General features: G+C 36.8%; 1 protein-coding gene across 1 annotated transcript; it reads left to right on the forward strand.

Annotated features, from left to right (window-relative positions):
- The first annotated feature begins 2364 nt into the window (after positions 1-2364).
- LOC122654647 (uridine kinase-like protein 5) lies at positions 2365-16973 on the forward strand. The gene is made up of 14 exons (XM_043848843.1): positions 2365-2489; positions 3771-3862; positions 5999-6068; positions 6902-7020; positions 7518-7614; positions 10717-10796; positions 12653-12847; positions 13051-13134; positions 13235-13295; positions 13953-14013; positions 16078-16171; positions 16290-16362; positions 16428-16510; positions 16608-16973. The coding sequence occupies exons 1-14, from the start codon at positions 2402-2404 to the stop codon at positions 16749-16751; spliced, it is 1341 nt and encodes a 446-aa protein (XP_043704778.1). The 5' UTR covers positions 2365-2401; the 3' UTR covers positions 16752-16973.
- The last annotated feature ends 4585 nt before the right edge of the window (positions 16974-21558 follow it).

Here is a 21558-nt window from a genome sequence, read left to right on the forward strand (position 1 = left end):
TGGGGAAGTGTGTATTGACTTTGCCATTGTTTCCTCGACTCTTAACTAATCTTTCACAACTATTTGAGGTTGGCTACCACAAATCATATTTTGCCAGTCAACTCTATTTAGAGTCAGAGTTTTGGGGTACCATTGTTCTCCCTCACTACTTAGGGTTGGCAATTGGCAGCGTGAAAGTACTTGTGTGCAAAAGCATTGGGCAGGAATTGCAGTGTTGCCTCCCACAAGAATAAGAGCATAGCATCTTGTGGTCCTGGCCCTTGGTGTTGAAGGTCCAGAATACTCTTCTCAGGATCAATCAAACGTCAAATCATGTGGTTGAAGAGATTCACTTTTCAACATGGGTTAAGGGATATTTGATCCTCATTTTATTGGGCCCTTGCAGGAGGGAGGCTTCTTAAAATTTGTACTTTAGGTTGCTTTGACTTCGCTCTTCCATGCAGGGTCCTTGGAATTTTGGAGAGGTGTTTTCGTAGAAAGGCTATTTTCTGACTCGAATCCGTAACCTTACCGTTGCACAAGGCCCATCCTCTACGTATAAGTGATATAACACATCTATTGAAACTAAAAATACAAATGACTCAATTTTTATCCAACCGTGGTGAAGATAGAATCCATCTGATCCTCTGATTGGATTAGACCGGACCATTAACAATAAGCTGCGGGGGTTAATGATTAAACAATAATCCTATTATAATGTTACATCAACATTGACGAAGAGATCTGGTGGGTGAATAAAAACTTAAATCCAAAACCAAAAGAGTCCACCTTTTTTTTTCCTTTTTAATTAAATGAAACATTGCATATGTTATGGCAAAAAAAGCTTTTATCAGTCATGGAATTAACCTTTAATTTGTTCACCCCAATCAATACTTGTTGAACCATAAAAATTTCAACCTAATATCAGATATACAATTTTTTTGGGTCCAAGTTCTTCGTTGGAGCGTGCCCTTGCGTGTATATAGGGCCAATAAGAGCACAAAAGTTAACAACATGAGATTGAATTTCCAAAGGTAGGACGGCCATTTCGTCATCCCTTAAGACTTGGCGTGCACTCCCCTACCCCCAATAGATCTACAGTCACAATCTGAAAAAGATATTATAAAAAATATAAAAAAAAAGAGAATCTGAAAAAGGTAAGAAAGAGTTGGGAAGTAGTAGTCTTGTAACGGACCTTTATCCGCTCCTGTATGGCAGCTGTTGCCGTAGGCAGCGTGCAGTATAGCAACGGCTATATCAATACAGTGGGATTCATTGTGCACACATGGCCGCTTCGGCACTGGATGATACCTATAGTAGCACTGCTTGTCAACAACGGATAAAAATTCGTTTTGCCACCGTCCATGATAAAAAATTATCCTCTCAAATTTCTTGTCTAGTACAGTTCCCATGTGCATTCTTATAAGAGGGGGGATGATCTCCAAAGGGGATAAGATGGTCATTTTCATTTTATGAGAGAAACCATAGAAACTGTACGGGCAGAGAACATTAGAGGATAAAGATCCGCCATGACCCATAATTTATCTGTGAATATAGTAATATACTGACAGTGACAGATCCTACTTATTTACGTCAATGCCCCAGGATAACTTTTCCTTGACCGATAGATCCGGTGATAAAAAAAGTACTTTTCAACTTTCGGGTCTTGAACATTCAGAAATCAAGAGCCGTGGGGCCGTGGGGCCCCCACCATCTGTACGAAGAGTTCCCAAACGCGTGGGAGTATCGGTGTTGGCTCGCCGCGTATCTCGATTCTCGAACGGAAGCACGATCTCCTCTCTACATTCATATGAGCTTTTTAATGGGCTGATTTTTCTACTTGAACGACAAAGTCAGATCCCCTGAAAAGGCATTTTGCATTTTGTTTTCTTCCTCAAGAAGGTACTCCGGAAATCACGCTTTCGCCGCTGCTGAAGGTTGACACCGTAACCTTACATTGAATCTCTTTAAGAAGTGAAGTACATGAGATTACGATATCTTTCATTCCTTCTTCGTTCTTCGTCATTATTTGATTTTTTCTGTGTGCTAAAAGTCGCTAGTAATATTTCCATTAATTTTGAGATCTCGTTGGAAATCTCTAGTTTTTGCAAGTGAGTGTGTGGAAACAATGCCATAAAGAGCAGTTATTATGCACGCAATATATAAATGAGGATTCAGCGGTTATAGAAGACAATGCATACTAACTGTTTGAAGTTTTTATATTTCATTCAATACCTATCGATTAGATCAAAAAAAAAAAAAAAAACCAATCGTATATCGATTCGAAGTTTTTTTTTTTTGTGGTAAACTCGATTAGAATATCTTTACTGAATTGGTTGTGACGACTCGTATTTATATTGTTCTCTCTTGACAATGTATGGCTTCTGCTTTACTTTTCTGATGCTATATAGCACCAAAACTGATGGATCCTTCGTTGAGCAATCACATTCATGCGCTTCAATCAAATGGATCGGAAGTTCAAGTCCGACATAAGCAACCTTTTGTGATTGGTAACGTTTTTTTTATTGTTCAATGTTTTTTTTTTCCTTGGAAGCTGGAATTTTTCCTTCTAAAACTAGGTTTTTTTTTTGAAGCTATACCTTCGGTCTCCCCCCCCCCCCCCCCTTTTTTTTTTCTTCCCTGTGGAAGTCGGCATCTTCTACTTTAGTATATTAACTTTTTTCTCGTGGTTGGATCATCTGAGTTTGAATGGAATGAAAAAGGGAAAGAAAGGATGGTTTTGTTATACCGTATTTAACGTTTAGTGAATTGCATTTTCACCGGCGATAGGAACGGAGCGAGCTTTATTTGACTTAAACGTCAAGGGAAGAGTTTCAATGGCAGTTCAAATGCTAGTCATTCAGCCTGATTAAATAATTATCAGTGGTAGGCATTCAGTCTGTTCTTGAGTAACTTCTTGTTAGGAGGTTGTCATTAGAACTGAAGCCTGTTGTGTGAGATGGCTCGAAGTGGAGACTTGTTCAGTCTGCTTATTGCCACTGAGGCCGAGAGATGTAGTTATGATTTGGATCAATTCGTCTAGAGTAGCAGGTGGGTTATGGTGGAAATGTCATCCCCTCAAGAACCCAATTCCCTTTTTTTTTTTAAAATAAATTCATGCTAGAGCATTTTGAAAGTATGGAATGTAGACAATTAAGGAGGCAAACTACCAGCCTACTGACTTTCTTTCGAAGTTTATAATGCTGAAGTTACTTCTTAAATGGCTCAAGGCATGGCATCTTAGGCCATGATGCTACAGGTTGTATATTATTTGCTTTTTCATTAGGACAGAGGAGAACACCTGAAATGTGAAAAAGACTACCCAAAAAGCAAGTGAAACTGAGCTTAAAAATGTGTGGTGAAAGAATAAATAGATCGGAATGGCCAAAAGCAACTAATGAAAATAGAATTATAGCTCTTAGCAAATAAAGAAAGTAGAGTTATTGCAGGAATCTAAGAGTACTGCTTCTGCAGTGGTTGGGGGGGGGGGGGGAGGACAGTACATCCCACCATGTATCACATAATTTCTATCTTTTTTCATCTATCCACAATTAGAACATATGGCAGGATTTATGTGGGTCCAAAATTATCAAATGAACAGGGGATGCAATATTAGGGCCTCAACATACCTCCACCTGGCAGAAAATCACGTCTCTATTACTTTGGAAAGAAACTCCGCAGAGCTGCATCCACCTTCCCATACTTTTATTTGGCTATTACAACGATTCATGGCACCGTAAATCCAATATGTTTTTACTATCTCGTTGTTAATTTTTTAAATCTATTTACAGGTGTTGCTGGTGGTACTGCATCAGGCAAGACAACTGTATGTGATATGATTATTGCTCAGCTCCGTGATCAAAGAGTTGTTCTTGTGAGTCAAGTAAGTTGCTTGCTTCCTTCTTCTGTTTCATTTGCTTGTGCTGGAACCCATGCCAAATCTTTGATAAGTTGCTCCGTGAATGGCCTTACAATTTCCTACTATGAAAGGTTTAGGAAATAGAAAAGTAATTTCAGGCAGAAACAAGGTCGTTCAGTTATGGAAGAGCATGTCACAACTACTTACCATTAAGCACAGTAACAAGTATTGCAATGCCTTGTCCTTGCTGTGTATTCTTCTCCAATTACATGCATATTATTCTGAGCTTTTTTCTCCTTTTTCTTATTTTTTCTGCTATTAAATATTATTAGTCAATATTAAACATTATTAGTCAATCTACCTGTTGACCTTTTGGTGGGGGTGTAAGTAGGAACAACTCTAAACCCTCCAAATAGGATCCCAGGTAAAACTCCCACTCAGATAGAAACCCGAAAATTAGTTGAGAATTCAAAATTCTTGGAAACACACCAAACTAAAGGAAACAATAGATAATTATGAAGGATAAGAACCCTTCAAAAGATGGTAATGATCTGATAAATGGCTTGGGAGTTTTTTTGAAAAAAATAACAGCCATCTCACGGGCAGAGATCCCTGGGATGGAAATACTGAAATTAAATTCAATCCAACCATCAGATTGATCTGAAATTTGGATCAGACCTCCATCTCAATAGATCAAATCAAAGTCCTAAGATCCAAAAGATGGTTTAAAAGTAATTTTGAAAACTCCAATTCTGAAGTAAAGAGAACTGGGAAAAAGAGAAACTTTGGTAACTCAAAATCCAGCAGGCAGAAGGACCATGAACAGTGGCCAAGTACTGTTCATGGGCAGTACTTTGAGTTCCAAAAATTTTATGGAAAACAGATCTAAGGTTTGGATTTTATGGCCCAAACAATATATGCTGAAAATACACAGAAAACAGAGTATGCTGCAGGTTGATATAAACTGAACTTAAATTCTGTTTAGGTCTTACCTGATATGAAGGATTGAATATAGGATGAAGGAACAATCAACTCTCTGGAAATCAGGTATCAAGCACTAGCAGCAACTATATATTAAACTCAGAATGCAGAAACAACCAGTAGTTGGAGGTAGAACAGAACAAAGGAAGAAGAACACCTGTCTCAGGTCTAGGATATCCCACCCACTCTGTCTCTCACAGATTCTTAAGGCGAAAGAGCACTAAATAACTTCAATTCAATTCAATCGTATCTGGTCTTGTGAAGACTTAAAACATTGTATTTATAGACTGAAAAATAAACTCCCTAATCAAACTATAGAAACTTAAAACATATTCCTACAGTCCTACTATGAATAGGAGAGCTACTAAGGTTTCATAATGTGGTTGAAATAAAAGACAACTAATAAATAAGTATTCCTACTTGAACTAGGAGCAGAAATAAACTAAGAACACTACTGCTAAGCCAAATCCCTTTGCCTACTTTTGTACCCCCATTTTAGGCCCATTAAAGTGGCCAATTACAAAGAAAACCCATGGGATCAATGGCCCAACACATACATAACCCAACCCAAAGCTTATTTCCAACAAAATAAGCCCGTTAGATGACTTATCAGCATCACCTTTTACTTCAAGATTCTTGACTTTTCAATTATTAATATTTTCTTTAGCTATCCATCCTACATCATGCTAACTTGAGGGACTATTCTCTTCAGAAAAGATAAAACAAGAATAATAATTTGATTTTTCTTTTCAGAAAAGATAAATTAATAATAATAATTTGTTTTACTTAATAAATTCCTAATGGAACATATCTGTAGGGCCTAACTTCTGTTCTTTATATGTAAGATCATAAAAATGAAAAATATAGGGGGGAGGGGGGAATGTATAAACAAGGTTAGCCGGGTCCAACCCAGTATTAAATTCAGAAAAATAGTCTGAACCTTGACAAAATCTATGTTGGACTGGGTGATCACACAGGTCAGACACAGTAGAAAAAGGAAAACAAAGGGCCACTTCTAGGCTTCTATTATTTTTAATATTTTCTTAAAACATGGCCATCTTTTTTTAGGTTTATTTCCATTTCTATTATAAAACTTCAGATGCTTTCTTTTATTAGCAGCAAATAATATGTGATTTCTAACCTGTCTTCATTGATCTTTATATTTGTGATATTTTGTAGGATTCATTTTACCATGTGCTGGATGAGGAAAAACAGAAACAAGTTAATGAATATAACTTTGACCATCCTAGTAAGAAATTCATGTCAACCCTTATGTTGTGAGCCTTAGATTTCCAACTAAACTGTTATCATCAGATTCATAATCTGCACCATATCATTTTGTTTTTACACATCTTAATCTTGTTTGTATCTTCATTATGACATTAGGCTGTGTGAAAAGTGTTCAGGCTGTTCATGACATAATGTATGTTACAGCAACACATTTCATGTTATACCATATGCTTGTGCTAAGTTTATGAAGTACATGTTGTTTACCTTTATGCTTTTATTATGTTAGTAATTGGACATCTCTATTGTCACTGGTATTTGACAGAAAAGGAAATTTCCCCCCTTGGTGGAGTAGAGGTTCAATTAACGGGCAACGAATTTATTTTTTGTTGTATCCCAAAATAGCTCAAGACATCAAAAGTGGGATAGGTTGCAAAGGCTTTGAATAGAGTTGAATGGCAGAACAGGATCCATGTAGTTGGGATAGGTCTTGGTTCAGTTGAGTTGAATTGACTTGTAACTATATCATATTCTAATTATCAAGGCTTATAGATGTTATTCGTATCAACTGGAGACTTTGGGAGGCTGAGTGCTGGTCTTATAACTATTGCATTGGGCTCATAGCACATTAAGTATGCAAGGCATGGTTTCTTTGTTTGTTTAGCACCGCATTACACAGACCCCATCCCATGCCCTTATGCCGGTGAATTTGCATAGTTCTGTTCTACTGGATGATCTTTGTAACTAGTTTTCTACTTCAATTTCTTGTAATTCCTTGTGACACTATTTCCCAAGTGCTTCTTGACGTGCATATTGGAATCATAGAGATATTAAACAGGTTTCTTGTCCCTGCAGATGCTTTCGACACAGAACTTCTGCTCTCTTGCATGGAAAAAATGAAATGCGGACAGGCAGTTAATATACCAATCTATGACTACAAGAGTCACAAGAACGATATGGCTTCAGGACGCCAGGTACTAATGCATTTTGGGGATTGAGTTTCTTAGTGCAACACATTTAGGATAACTATTTTTCACTGTTTCATTTGTTTTCTTTCAATCGCTTTGTGGATGATTCACTTATTAGGAACATGAAGCTAAACATTTAACAGATCAATGTCGATCTATGATTTTCTTTTTAAGGGGGTTAAAATCTTAGTTCCTCTGATATTTTCTAGCATTAGGCTCGGAAAATTCAACTTCTAATTTGTTATTCTAGGGGCAGCTTGATTGGTTGTTTGGATAATCCAAAATAGGTGATATAGGCATGTTCGATTTTTAATTATTTATTCTACAATGCTACCTATGGCAAGCTTGTCAATGTCATTATACCCATGTAAGACCTGAAACTATTCTCAATACGATGGTTAGTGCATGCCAATGATAAATTTACATCCCAAGTTGCCTCAGTTTGTAAACTGTTTTATGTTGCTGGCACGGGAACTGACAATGTTCTTCTTTCAAATATACAGGTGAACCCCTCAGACGTCATTATATTAGAAGGAATTTTAGTTCTTCATGATCCTCGAGTTCGGAATCTTATGAATATGAAGATCTTCGTGGATACAGGTTCTTTTCTCTCAATTCTTTTTTATTGGATCAATCCAAAAGGTCTATAGCTCCAGGAGTTTATGCAACATACCATAAAGGAGTGTAATGAAGGTTATCTATTTTATTTTTTTAAGATGGGGATTTAGGATCCATTTGTTGCAACAATGGTTGAAATGAATTGAATTGATCTTGTCTTCAGAAATTATAAGTGTTGAAGCCTCATGTCATTATGATCAAAGATTCAAAGTTGGCACTGAGCCACTTCACCATGATGCTGTGGACTACTTTCAGTTTTATTTATTTTCTTTATTTGATCTGAAACAAAAAAAGAAAAAAAATAATCTCATTATTAAGATTATGAGTATAGGTTACAAGAAGGGATGAGTATTCCATACAGATTAAGAAAGATGCAAGCATACGCCATTCTGTACATTTTAAATAGGACTTCTAAGTAGAATTGAAAGGCGGATGAGGATCAGTGTACCTAAGCCCATTTAGTTGCTAAAAGCTTAATTGAGTAGAGTTGCGCACACCCTTTATGAATTCTACTCATTATCCCAAAGGATGGACAATCAACTTCCAGTAAAACTCATCCAAATGGTATCAACAAACTCCTCTAGCAGTACATGAGCAACCATAACAAAAGAATTCAATATCCCACATAACTTTTGTAAAACCTCAGTATTTTGTGGAGGGAACTAACTTCCTATCTTAATGTAGTTATTAAATAGAATTTTGGGCCTTGATAGGAATAAACAATGCGCATCTCATGGTGCCATCCAAGCTGTTTCAAGAAGGTTCATCGAATACTACTATATAATGAGACACCTACCACTACAATAGATATAGTCTTTTGCTACAGAAATAAATGTGCTGCCTTCTACCTTTCTTACATAAGGCACACCAATTGGTTTTATGAAATCCTCTTTCTTTTATGTGATCAATCATTGCCCATTAGAAGCTTCTACCTTGGTGGAATAAGTCTTTCCCAAGGGGAATAAGAGATATCTGAGTTTTATGGGAGCGAATAAAAGTGACAATATCCGGACAGATATCTCAATTTATTATAGAATAGAAAGTGCCATTAAATAGGACTTTAAGTAGAATTTGTGCAACGGTAAGGTTGCTCCATTGCGACCTAGTGGTCGTAGGTTTGAGTCATGAAACAGCCTCTCTGCGAAGCGGGGGTAAGGCTGCGTACATTATGACCCTCCCCAGACCCCGCATTGGCGGGAGCCTCATGCACTGGGTATGCCCTTGTAGGAAGTGCCATTATATCTTCTATATATCATAACATCTCTACCAAAAGTTGCAGTTACTTGTGAAACAGGCATTCTAAAATAAAGCTTAATTTACTAAAACAAGTTATTTACATTTCAACGATAACGACCTTCAAGCTGTAATTACTGATGTAATTTCATGTGGCGTAAAACATAATTTGAACTAAACCAAAGATATTAATTAAAAATATTATTAATATGAATGTACAAATGCTATTTCTATTTCTAAGTTCTATACTCAACTCAACTCAGCCTTATCCTAACTAAATGAGTTTTGGCTACATGGATCTTCTTTCTCCAATCAGATCTGTTCAAAGACATACATTTTTTTTGATAGATAATGTCACTTTATTGCAAAGATAGGGAAAAGAGAAAGGGGGAGGGATATACCAACTCAGACAAAGACATACATGTTACTAGGCCTTTCCTCACTACTTCTCCTATGGTAATTGTGGGCCTGCCCCTGGCTCTTTTAGCTCCTCTAATATGAATCATATCACTGCTTCTTACTAGAGCATTCAAATGTTTCTATTGTACATGTTTGTGCCACCTCAAACGGCAGTCTCTCAACTTATCATGTATCAAAGCTACTTCTAAATTAGACCTAATTTGTTCATTCCTTATTTTATCTTTTCTAATTTTACCACTCGTCCATCTCAACATCCTCATTTCAGCAATACTAAGTTATTTTATATGTTGTGTCCTCAGTGCCTAAAATTCAGATCCATACATCGTTGTTGGTTATATAATTTCCATATAGAATTTTTCTTTGAGTTTTGAAAGAATACGTTGATCACACAGCACTTCAAACACACCTCTCCACTTCATTCACCCTGCTCTAATTCTTTGTGCAACAGCATCCTCTAGTTATCTTTTATTTATGATTGAACCTAAGTTCTTAAAATTATCACTTTGTGCTATCTCCCTATCATCAATTTTCACTACTCCACTTTCATTCTGATTGTTACTAAAGTTACTTACCATATACTTTGTCTTTGTTCTACTTATTTATTCCTAGGTTCTATGGGAGAATATAAAAGTTTTTAACTTCTTGATACTCCTTTTTATCTTTTGCAGAAAAGTAATATTAAATGCATCTAAATTTCCATTTGTCACTTGGCAAGGTGGGGCAGGGTAGAAGATATCTTCTGCTGTTATGTGCATATTTATTTTGAGCGTCTTGATTAATTCTTGTTTGAGAGGATGCAAGATCTCAGATTGAAACCATGCTCATTTTCTAAAGAAGATCTACCATCTATAAGATGAAGTGTTTAGAAAGTTTCTGCACTTACATGTGTAATAGTAAAATTTGCATGTTTTGGTTTCTTGTGCAATGGTGGAACTTAAAAGATCAGTAAATATATGTTATTTTTTAGGACATTGAATAATGCAGGTAAAAAAAATACTTTGATGATGGTCCATGCACTAATGATAGTAGGTAATACATAATCTATTGCTATTTTTTTTTTAGTTTGTTTATTTTCTGAAACTGCGCCAATTTTTTAAGTGTTGAAACCTGACCACCCTTTCAGTTTATCAACTCAAACCCTTTTTTTCATCCGCATAAAATACTGTTAATAAACTTCCAATGCTTAGCTATTGACGACTTTAAACAATTGTTTAACCTTCTTTGTCTGTCACACTGTAGAATTAATAAGGATGTTTCTAATTTCTTAAAAGTCTAGAATGACTAATCTCACGGAATTTCTTAAAAGCTATGGTTTTTCCTTAGTTCTTTGTAAAATATGAAAATGTTCACCCAATGTTTTATAGCTGGGCCTCCTCCTTTTATTATTGTTCTGGTACCTGATGATCGCTATAAAAAATTCTACCAGTGCAGATTCGGATGTGCGGTTGGCAAGGAGAATACAGCGTGATACTGTTGAGAGAGGCAGAGACATTCAGTCTGTTCTTGACCAAGTACGTAGATTACCAAATTTTAAGGATTGCTGATATCAGATACTTTTGTGTATGTGCATTACCATTTTGGCTGAGTACAAAAATATTATTCTTCTTAATGATAAATTTATGGCCTTAAATTTCTTTCACATGAAGAATTCAGCATACTATAATTGCATACCAAATACATGGATGAGAACACCTCTTGAATGTTGACACTTTGTTTTATGGGCCTCTGATAGAGAACCGGTTGCTGAAACAATGAAAATAATATTGGGAGGAACATAAAAACAAGAGTCTGTTATGGAAAACTTTTTTGCATTGTTGTTCCACCCATGCCACAACGTGGAAAAGCCACATACTTCAACATCCCTCTAATGGTTAAGCTCCTATGTCAAGTATGTGTTTCGACAGAACACCAATCTGAGCTCCTAAAGTACTATGACATAGACCTGGCTGTCCCATGCACAACTCATCTTGAAAAATAATACCTGTGGCAATGTGGCGTTCAATAAGGTGCTCAGGGTCTCTTTATTTAGCCTTCTACATAGAATAGCACAGAACAAAACTAGTATTCTGTTTTCTGAAATAAGGTCCCAAGATCACTTGTAAGCTTTTAGAAATGATAAATTCATCTTTTCCTAAATTTTGCAACTAATGACATTCATGGATCTGAGGGCAGACCTCGGCGCAACAATAAGGTTGCTCCATTGTGACAGTGGTCGCGGGTTCGAGTTGGGAAACAGCCTCTCCGGTAAGTGGCGGTAAGGCTGCTTACATTATGACCCTCCCCAGAGCCCGCAGTGGCGGGACCCTTGTGCACTGGGTACGCCGATCTAGCCAAACAACTTATTGAGGAAAAGAGTACTGAGAATAAAAAGATCTGCAAATTATTGAATTGACTTATCCGAGGTAAGAAGATTACGATTTATATCTATCGGGAAAAACACTGTATTATTGAGTATAATAAGAATATTTTTCCGCAAGACAAGATTCATGGGGGGCTTGATTGTCATCTGTTGTTGTTTGTTTAGTTGTGCTTTTTCTATTTATTCATTGACCAGTTTATTCAGATTTTCTTCTTTTCTCACAATAATTTTATGTTGTGCTTCACTGTTTAATCATCATAAGTATTTGTATCATTTGATGGGTTTACTTCTAGTTGCTCCCTGACCATTTTATGTTTGAAATTTTTTAAGTTTTTTGGACCTGTTAGAAATTTTATTAATGTGATGGGGAAGGATCCCTTATCGGAAGCCAAAGTATATATCAATGGTCCTTCTATCTCTATGAAATTGCCTGTGCCAGGTAGTAATCTATAAGAACTCTTGACAGATTATTGCCCTAAATATTACCAGCCCTCTACCAAATACTTCCTGTAGTTAGGGATTTATTCTGCCACTTAAATTTCCTATGTTACACTTATAAAGAGAAGTAACAATGCAATAACTGGTGGGAGACAGATTCAGCAGCTCTTATACAATGATAGAAGGCATTAGGAATAGGCAGACACCTTGAGATAATGTGGTTCAGAGTTAGAATTCTTCTCAAAGGATGCAGACCAACCAAACCCAGCACCTTAGAACACCATTAACCCACTTTTTTCAGAGTGTATTTTCTGTGCTTAAACCCACCTTTCTCTCTTTATCTCTCTGGTTCTGCATTAGCATTATCTTGTTATGACATGGTAAGCTTTCTTAATGGCAGCAATAAAAAAAAAAAATTCAAGCATGAATAAAGACGTGGAAGAAGTTATTTCCTGATGTTTTCCCTCAGCAATGATTTTTATAATTTTAGTTAATTGCTAACCATATCAAATATATTCCCATTATTAAGTCACAAGATTGTTTCACCAAACAATTTATATGGTTTTGCAGTATGCCAAATTTGTGAAGCCTGGTTTTGATGACTTTATACTTCCATCAAAGAAACATGCAGATATCATCATTCCTCGAGGAGGAGAAAATGATGTTGCGGTTGACTTGATTGTGCAACACATCCGTACAAAACTTGGTCAACATGATCTATGTAAAATATACCCCAATGTTTTTGTTATTCATTCAACATTCCAGGTAGCATTTCAGCTTCAATATTTAATGATATGTATAAATATATATTTTATTTTATTTTTTTTTCTCAGACTTAATTAAGTCTACCTCTTTGACTGAAGTCATTTAATTGTGTAGTGTGACTAATGTCAACCTGCAATTTTTCAGTCTATTTACTTTCTAAGGGTTTCTTGTATGCAATCATGATGTGTTCGACTTTGTTTCAGATACGTGGAATGCATACACTTATACGTGACGTTCAAACAAGAAAACATGACTTTGTATTTTATGCAGACCGCCTGATACGCTTGGTATATTAACTCAGAACAAGAAGAAATAGTATCAAGTAACTGTTGAATCTCTTAAATAGTCCTGATGTGGTTATTTGACAGTCTTAAATGGTCGCTTTAGGTTGTGGAGCATGGGCTAGGTTACCTTCCATTTAAAGAAAAACAGATCACCACTCCAACAGGTAAATGTACTAATCTTATTTGATTTCATTAATTATCTATTTAATATTCACAGACAGAACACTGATGAAGAGTTACCAATTACCTTGTACTACTCTACATCAATGATTTAAAGGTAAGTATTACACCATGGATCATTCCTGGGTGATACGGACCTCATCAATAATGGATTGGTTAATCAACATCCTGTTTCACAAGCCAGAAGATGATACATCTTATTGGTAATGTAGGAATATTCCTAATTCTTCATGTCAAATCTTAGTTGTCTTTCTGGTCTCATGGTTCAGAAAGATTAAAATCTATCGATTGTTCATTCATTAAAGTGGTTTCCTTTCAGTTTCTATTTAAAATCTGACTTACTATCCATGGTCTCCATAGAAAACTCTAACTACATCTCTCTCTCTCTCTCTCAATCATTGTATTCCAATCCTTGTGACATCTATCCATCCAAGAAAATTTTCTTATAGAGTCCACATTATTTTGGCTTTGCCATAAAACCATGACTTTTATATATATCAATATTCTATCATGACAGCATCTCATCTTTAAGAATAAAATTATCATCTATCTTAACAAAACAAGAACAATAACAATATGGACTTAGATGTATGAAATAAGTCAAATAACCATAAGAAGACATTCTTTTTTACTTTTTGCAGGGTTTATCTATACCGGAGTCACATTTTGTAAAAGTCTATGTGGGGTCTCAGTAATTAGAAGGTACATTTTTTAGTGCTTCAGTGTGCAGTATGAAATAAGCTGGAATGAATATTGAAAGGGGGAAATATGTGCTTTTGTCTCTCTCTCTCTCTCTTTCTTTCTCTCTCTCCCCCCCCCCCCTTCCCCTTGCTAATTATCATCTCCACTTGACACTTAAGTAGATGTGGGTGGGTCCATGTGATAGGATTCGAACCACATCATTGATCATTCGGTCCCAAAAAAGAAGGGTTAGTGACTCTAAATTAAGTCATATGCGACAAAAAGAGTTGCAGAAATATTACCAAATTCTGGCTTCTGTTTCCTTCTTGGCCTGTGAAGGTAATGCTCCCTACATTGTCCAAATGCCTGCCACTTAGCATCTTAGTTAGAGCTCAAAGTTTATGGACGTGTCGACATGTCGTCCAAGTCACAATTATTCATGTGTTAAATATGAGCTCAAGAGCATTTTCTCGAGAAAAATGGTTGATAAGTCAAATTCGGATAATTTGGTTTAATGGATGATTATACAAGGTTAAAGTTCAATACAAATGGTTGAGATGGAACTCAAAACTTGACATGTGGCTAATCCAAAGGGTATGCTATCCTTTTAACAGTCGATTTGGCCAGATCATCCTTCCATAATACTCAAAATTACAGACCATAAAAGCAAGTGTTCCTTCACAGGGCCTTTTGGAAGATATTTTCCCACTTATATGGACTTATAGACAGTCTTAAGTCAGTCACCCTTGGGATAAGATTCTTCTGTCTTACCATTATGTGTAATAAAGAATGAATAAGACTATTAAAAAATCAAAAAGAGAAAAAGAATCTTAATGTGCATAAACAGGTGAAATAACAAGTATCCATCATCATTTGCACCCTTAAATTCACACATCATACATGGGATGGCAAGACAGCTGGTAGGTTGAACACAGGTTTTGGGTAAAGCAAACCCAAGCCATGAACAGGGCTGGGTGCAGTATCTGATAACAAGGAAAATTTAGAGAAGAAAGTAAGAACAGAAAATAATAATTTAGACACAGATTATAAATAATTTTAACTGTCAATAAAGCCCTTATTGTTGTAAGCATTGAACCGAATGTATACAAATTTGATCAAAATCAATGAAATCTTCAGTTTCAATGGAGACTTAAAATTGAAATATTTCTGTGATTTTGGTCAAACTTGAAGATCTCCTATGTATCTATCAATAATAATAATAATAAATATAAATGAATAAAATTAGATGATAGAAATATTACAGTGATGGGCATGACCTAAAAATCAAGACTTAAATCAAAATATTATTCCTTGCCTTTATGATGCATACAATAGATATAGCGCTATTGCCTAGATACTGTGAGTGGCAGTGGGATTCATCAGCCAATGATGAGTATTTGGATGAGGCTTTGTTAAGTTCTGCTGTATCCTAGGTAGGGAGAAGAAATGACATCTTTTGGCCTAAAAATTTGTCATTTGCAGTTCTCTAGGGTGGGGTGGGGTGGGGTGGGGTGGGGTGGGGTGGGTGAGGGGACATCATATCGTAACTATCATCTTAAGTATTAGTCCTGATCTGTTTTGCCAAAAGATGAATTACCCTATCAAGATCTCTTCCACTATTATCAATGGTATCTCCATGTACTGTTAAGTTGATTTACACTTGAGGGAACAATTTCGCAAATCATTTTAGTTTTTGAAACAGAGGGTGGACCTCGGCGCAACGGTAAGGTTGCTCCATTGCAACCTAGTGGTCATGAGTTTGAGTCAGGAAACAGCCTCTCCGTGAAGCGGGGGTAAGGCTGCATACATTATGACCCTCTCTAGACCCTGCAGTGGTGGAAGCCTCGTGCACTGGGTAGTGGGTACGCCCTTTTTTATTTTGGTTTTTGAAATCCAACTTCATGTTATCAGACTGTTATCCAATCCATAAAAGGTGAGTCATAACTGTACTTTAGGGTGTCTTTTGAAAGCTGTGCATGTGTTCCAGGGAAGTTGTGAAGTCCTCCAGTTTATAACACACACACACACATACATGACCTCCTCAATAAGTGGAATACTTGTTTTGACTATTGTTTTTTATGGCAGTGGGGAAAGTATGGAGAATGCATTGAGAGCATGTTGCAAGGGGATTAAAATCGGTAAAATCCTTATCCATAGAGAGCGGAACAGTGGCCGTCAGGTTTGTTGAGTGATACCATGTCTCATACATCATTCCTTTTGTTTAAGGGGAGGGGGGGGGGGGGGGGGGTTGAAACTTGCTTTCAAAAGGTTTCTGAAATTCACACAACACACTGCAGCTTATCTATGAGAAGCTACCAGAGGACATTTCAAGTCATCATGTTCTCTTGCTTGACCCAGTTCTGGCTTCAGGTTTGAAACACATGAACCCCATAATACTTTTCTCCATAATCATGACTAAAATCTACCATCATCAGGAAACTCTGCTGTCAAAGCTATTTCTCTTCTGATTAGCAAGGGTGTACCAGAGTCCAACATCATCTTTCTTAATCTTATAGCAGTAAGTCATCTTCATCTGGTGGTTTTGTTTCTTTAGTAATACAATTCCTGAGCATATCATCTTTTCTTGGCTTCAAAAATTTAATATCATGATGCAGTCTCCTGAAGGAATACATGTTGTTTGTAAGAAATTTCCTACGCTGAAGATTGTGACATCAGAGATTGACGTCTCACTTAACACAGATTTACGTGTGATTCCGGGTATGGGGGAATTTGGGGATCGTTACTTTGGGACTGATTAGAGCACCACCACCACCACCATGAAACATAGTATCATAAACAGTTAGAAACATGAGAAGCACCTATGACTCTTATTCCATATTAAGAGTAGATAAGTACCCACTATAAATTTTGGTCTGGCATCTAATAAGAGAGGCTTCATTTATGATGGACATTCCATGGAGAGATTTTATAGACCAACTCTATTGGAGTTGCACGTACTGGGAAAAGAGACAAGTTTTGAACATTGAAGGTGTGATCTAATTTACATCGACTGCAAAATAAGATCTTATGTGTTTGGAGAGATTTTTTATTTTATTTTATTTTTTGGCATGCAACAAATCAATTCATTCAATTATTTATTTCTTGGAACTTTTCTCAGAGCAAATGTATAAGCAAACACATTCCTTCTATCTATTTAGTTATTTATTCATTTATTTATTGTGTTTGTTGAACAAGGGTTTTTTGAAGAATCCATAAGTACATGTAAGAAAGGCAAACCTATAAAGTGATTACATGATAGCCCTGTACATATGGATCATATGATTTTACATATGTGATACCAAATTTAACATGTGATCCGTCTAGTGAACCCCATCAATGTGATGATCAGAATGAAAATAGGGAAATGATGTGGGCTGTGCTCTAAGGGAAGTTTGGTTTGTAAGAAAAAAATTAAAAATAACACAGGGAAAAATAATGTTGCCCGGCAGCATCCCTTTGCGTCCTCGCACATGGGGGCATTGAAATAACTACCCTGACCCTTTCCTTAGATGCATGTGATCCCCAATGGCTTCAGGCTGATGCAGGGGTCATGTCAGCTAGACAGCAAACCCCTTCGCATAAAAATAGAACGATAATAATGATAATGGATCATTAATGAAGTGGTTTGTGTAAGGTCAGCATTTGGAGTGGAGGTGACAGGGACGAGTTCCAGATCATGTTCCCATGTTGGAAATCAAGCTAAGATTTTGAAAGGGTTTGGTTAGGATCCTTTGCAGTACCAGTGGGGCGGTAGTGCATATCCAACAGCACAGCAGAGCTCACGTGGCACACATGGCCTCTGTGGTGCCGTTAGATGTGCATTGCTCCCCGTCGGGTACTGCAGAGGATTTTAATTCGTTAGTTAGGCCTGATGTTCTTGAAAAGGTTATTGTTTAGCCTATTTCTGATCCCTACTTGGCTACCTTGCATGTGGTAGACAGTGGGTGTGTAATCCGTCCTTCTTGAATATTATCTATCTATTCTTATACAAAAAAAAAAAAAGAAGTGATGGTTAGGGATCGTTATCCTCTGCTGTCCGCTGCCCGAACAGCACCTGCTGTCCCCTCGCATGGAGACGAAATGTCGACTCAACTTCCCTGCCCGAACACACTGCACGAGGAAGGTTAAGTCGTCATTTTGCGCCCCATGTGAGGGGACAGTACTGTGCTGTTCGGGCAGCGAACAACAGAGGATAAAAATTCATGGAACGTGAAACTAACACCAATAATTCGAGAGATGTTCAATTTCGTTGTGTTGTTGTTCTTGCATAGAAATCGAAATGTACCTAACTATTTGCATTAGTTGGGTTTCGTCACAATCAAAATTTCATGAAAAATATGGGTAGAAAATTAAAAATAATTAAAATTCATATTCAGTAATAGTAATGTACCAAAGATGTATGTTATAGAATTCCAATAGAATGTGGAGAAGGGGAAAGAGGAATTCTAGATAAAATTTGGTACGGTTTAGCCTCGGTTAGATTCAAATTCGATACGATATCAGTATATACCGACGGTTTTGTCTTAGAAATTAATACCATATCGTACCAAGAGAAATTCTATTTTTCATATTGAAATCTATCAAATTTATACCGGTATAGCTCGATACAGTTTTATATGATCGGTTTCTATTTCGATGTCCAATTTCAGTTCTAAATTGACACCCTTAGATCCCATGATCTAAAAAAATCAGGATTGGATCAGTCAAATCAGCTAATTTGGATCTAAACCGACTGTAATCTATCCTGATTTCAAATGTTCTGAAATAGTTGAGAACTTTAGATTTTTAGGGACCGGTTCACTACGTTCCAAATCTGAGGGACCATTCTAGGATTTTTGGAATGGGCGGGACCGGTTGGACCCTACTAGCCGCTTTGTTATTAATTTCTTGCTTTATGCTGACATGGGCTTAATGGAAGAATAAGCATGATAAAAGCAATATTGTCTATTCAGTCAAAGTCCACCCCCCCCCCTCTCCCATTCCCTTTCCATAACTTTTTTTTTTTGGTAAAAAGAATATCCAAATGTTTGTGAACCCTAAGATGGTAAAGTGAAGAAGAACTTTCTTCAAGTTAGAATATCCATATGTTTGTAAGGCGGCTCCGATCCAAGCTATGATTTTAGAACTTGGATTGGAATCGATTGGATTGAACTGATTCAGCTCGTAATTGATTGGGATTGTCGCGGTTCCAATTAAATCTAAGTCCACGCGTATGAAGTTCGATCGAGTAAAGTGAGTCAAGGTGTATAAGAGATAATAGTTCGCCATCCACTGATGGCATTGCCATATCGCTACTCCTACAACAAGAATCCTAATCCTCTACCAATCGTCTTATCTTCTTTCCATTGTCGTACTCCTCCAGATTTGATTTGCCAACACCATTAGTGGATACTCTTTTATCATAGTATTAGAGCCCCAGATTACGTTGAGATCTATCGTTGCTCCTACAACAAGGATCCTAATCCTCTCCCAATCGTCTTATCTTCTTTTCATTGTCGTACTCCTCCACATTTGATTTGCCAACACCCTCAGTGGATAATGTTTTATTACGATATCACAGCCGCAGGTTACGTTGAGATCTATCACTGCTCCTACAAGAAGGGTCCTAATCCTCTCTCAATCGTCTTATTTGGACTCCTCCACATTCGATTTGTCATGAACTCATGGTTGATACCGATTCAAGAAAGGGCGGCTAGGGGTGGGGGGTATTGGGGGAATTTTTATCTGTTGCTGTGCCATCGCATGGAAAAAAAAAAAAAAACGAAAATAACAAAATGTATACATCCGATAAGAGAAGAATCGAACATGCAACCTCTCCTTTGGACTTAAGGAAACGTTCTACGGCACTGGCAGCCACCACCAAGCCCACCCAAGTTGGGATGTCCCCACGTGCATTCACGTTGGGCCTTTGGCGTTATATGAACCATTTAGCGGGGCCTACCAGTCCATTATAAACTAATTTCTGAGGCTGCCTTTCTGGAAAACATCTCAATCTAAGCATCTTCAAAAAATAAAAATAAAAATAAAAAACCTCAATCTAGGCATGCAAGCGTGATTGGTTGGGATGTGGACTGGACAATCGCCACCAAAATGAAGTCAGCCCAACTTATTCGATTTTTTTTTTAATTTTTTTAGGTCTCAAGCCCATCTTAATCAATTTCTTTTTATTTTATCCCACCATAGAGGCATGGGTAGAAAGACATTTCTTTTAAAAAAACAAAAAAATCAATCGGTTCGGTTTTGTTTTTTTGATTTGGCTTAATATAAAACATGTAAAAACTGAAATTGAATAAGAACGTTTAAAAAAAAAAAAAAATTTGAACCGACACGGTTTATTTTGGTTCGGTTTTTTTTAAGCTCTTTATTTGATTACATATTCGGTCTTTGCCTCGATTTGTATTTGGTTTGGACCTGGGTTTTTGCGCTTTGTTTTTTACATCTTACATTAAAATATAATGAAATTTATCATATACATTAATTAAAATATTAAAAAAAATACAATTTATTTGATTTGAAAATGGGGTTAAGTTTAGCTATTTCAATAATGAAATTGAAATCAAACCAAATCAATGAAAGATTCTAGATTTTGAAACCAAAACCAAATTGATTATATTCGGTTCGTTTCAATTTGGTTTTAAAAGGCCGATTTGGATTTCAACTCTAAATTGACACCCTTCCATATAGGGGATGATCTCTAATGGTGTTCCCAACTATTGGACGGACCCTTCCCTTATTTATTCAACTTCCATCTCTACAAGTTTGTTTTGGGTCAACCGTAAGGGACAGAGACAGCTCAGTTGTCAAAGGGACCTACATTGGATCACCCGGTTTGAGAAACTGGAATTGGAATCGAAATCGGTTGAACCTTTAGTTTTTAAGATTCACGTTGATTCTGTGGATGATCAGAACTAGACTCTGCAGAAACTGATCCCGTTGCCAATTCTATCTACTTGAACCTTGGGATCACCCGCATGGGGTTCCATATTTTCATGGGTTTCATACTTTCATACCAGCATTTAAAGCTATAATCAGTATTGATCGGGTCCAGCCAAATTCTATTATAAATCGGCAACAATCAATATGAAAAATGTCGGAATTGATAAGGATTGGATGAAACCCCAAAAACAAAACTTGGGGAAAGTTCGATATGAAATGGCTTGAATTGGGATCTTTATCCGTTGTTGTAATTGAAGTGTTATTGTGGGCATCGTGAAGCGCAGCAACAGCCATGTGTGCATAGTGGAGCCTGTTGTACACATATGGCTTTTGCTGCGCCGCACGATGCGCATGGTAGCGCTCCAATTACAACAATGGATAAAAATTCATTGAATTGATAACTGACACGGCCAATTAGAGTCAAAAATCGACCAAATCATTAGATCCGATCCCCATTTTTTGAAAACCTTGTTTCAAAATCTTATGTTCCAAGATATTATATATATCCACAGCTTCAAAAATCGAATCAGATAAGAATCAATTGTGACCAGTCCAGATTGACTGATTCGATACAATTGATTCTAAGATTTCTATGTTTTTGCTACCGATTGACTCGGGCAATTTGATTAA

Source organism: Telopea speciosissima, chromosome 3 (genome assembly GCF_018873765.1).
Source record: "Telopea speciosissima isolate NSW1024214 ecotype Mountain lineage chromosome 3, Tspe_v1, whole genome shotgun sequence".
Lineage (NCBI taxonomy): Eukaryota > Viridiplantae > Streptophyta > Magnoliopsida > Proteales > Proteaceae > Telopea > Telopea speciosissima.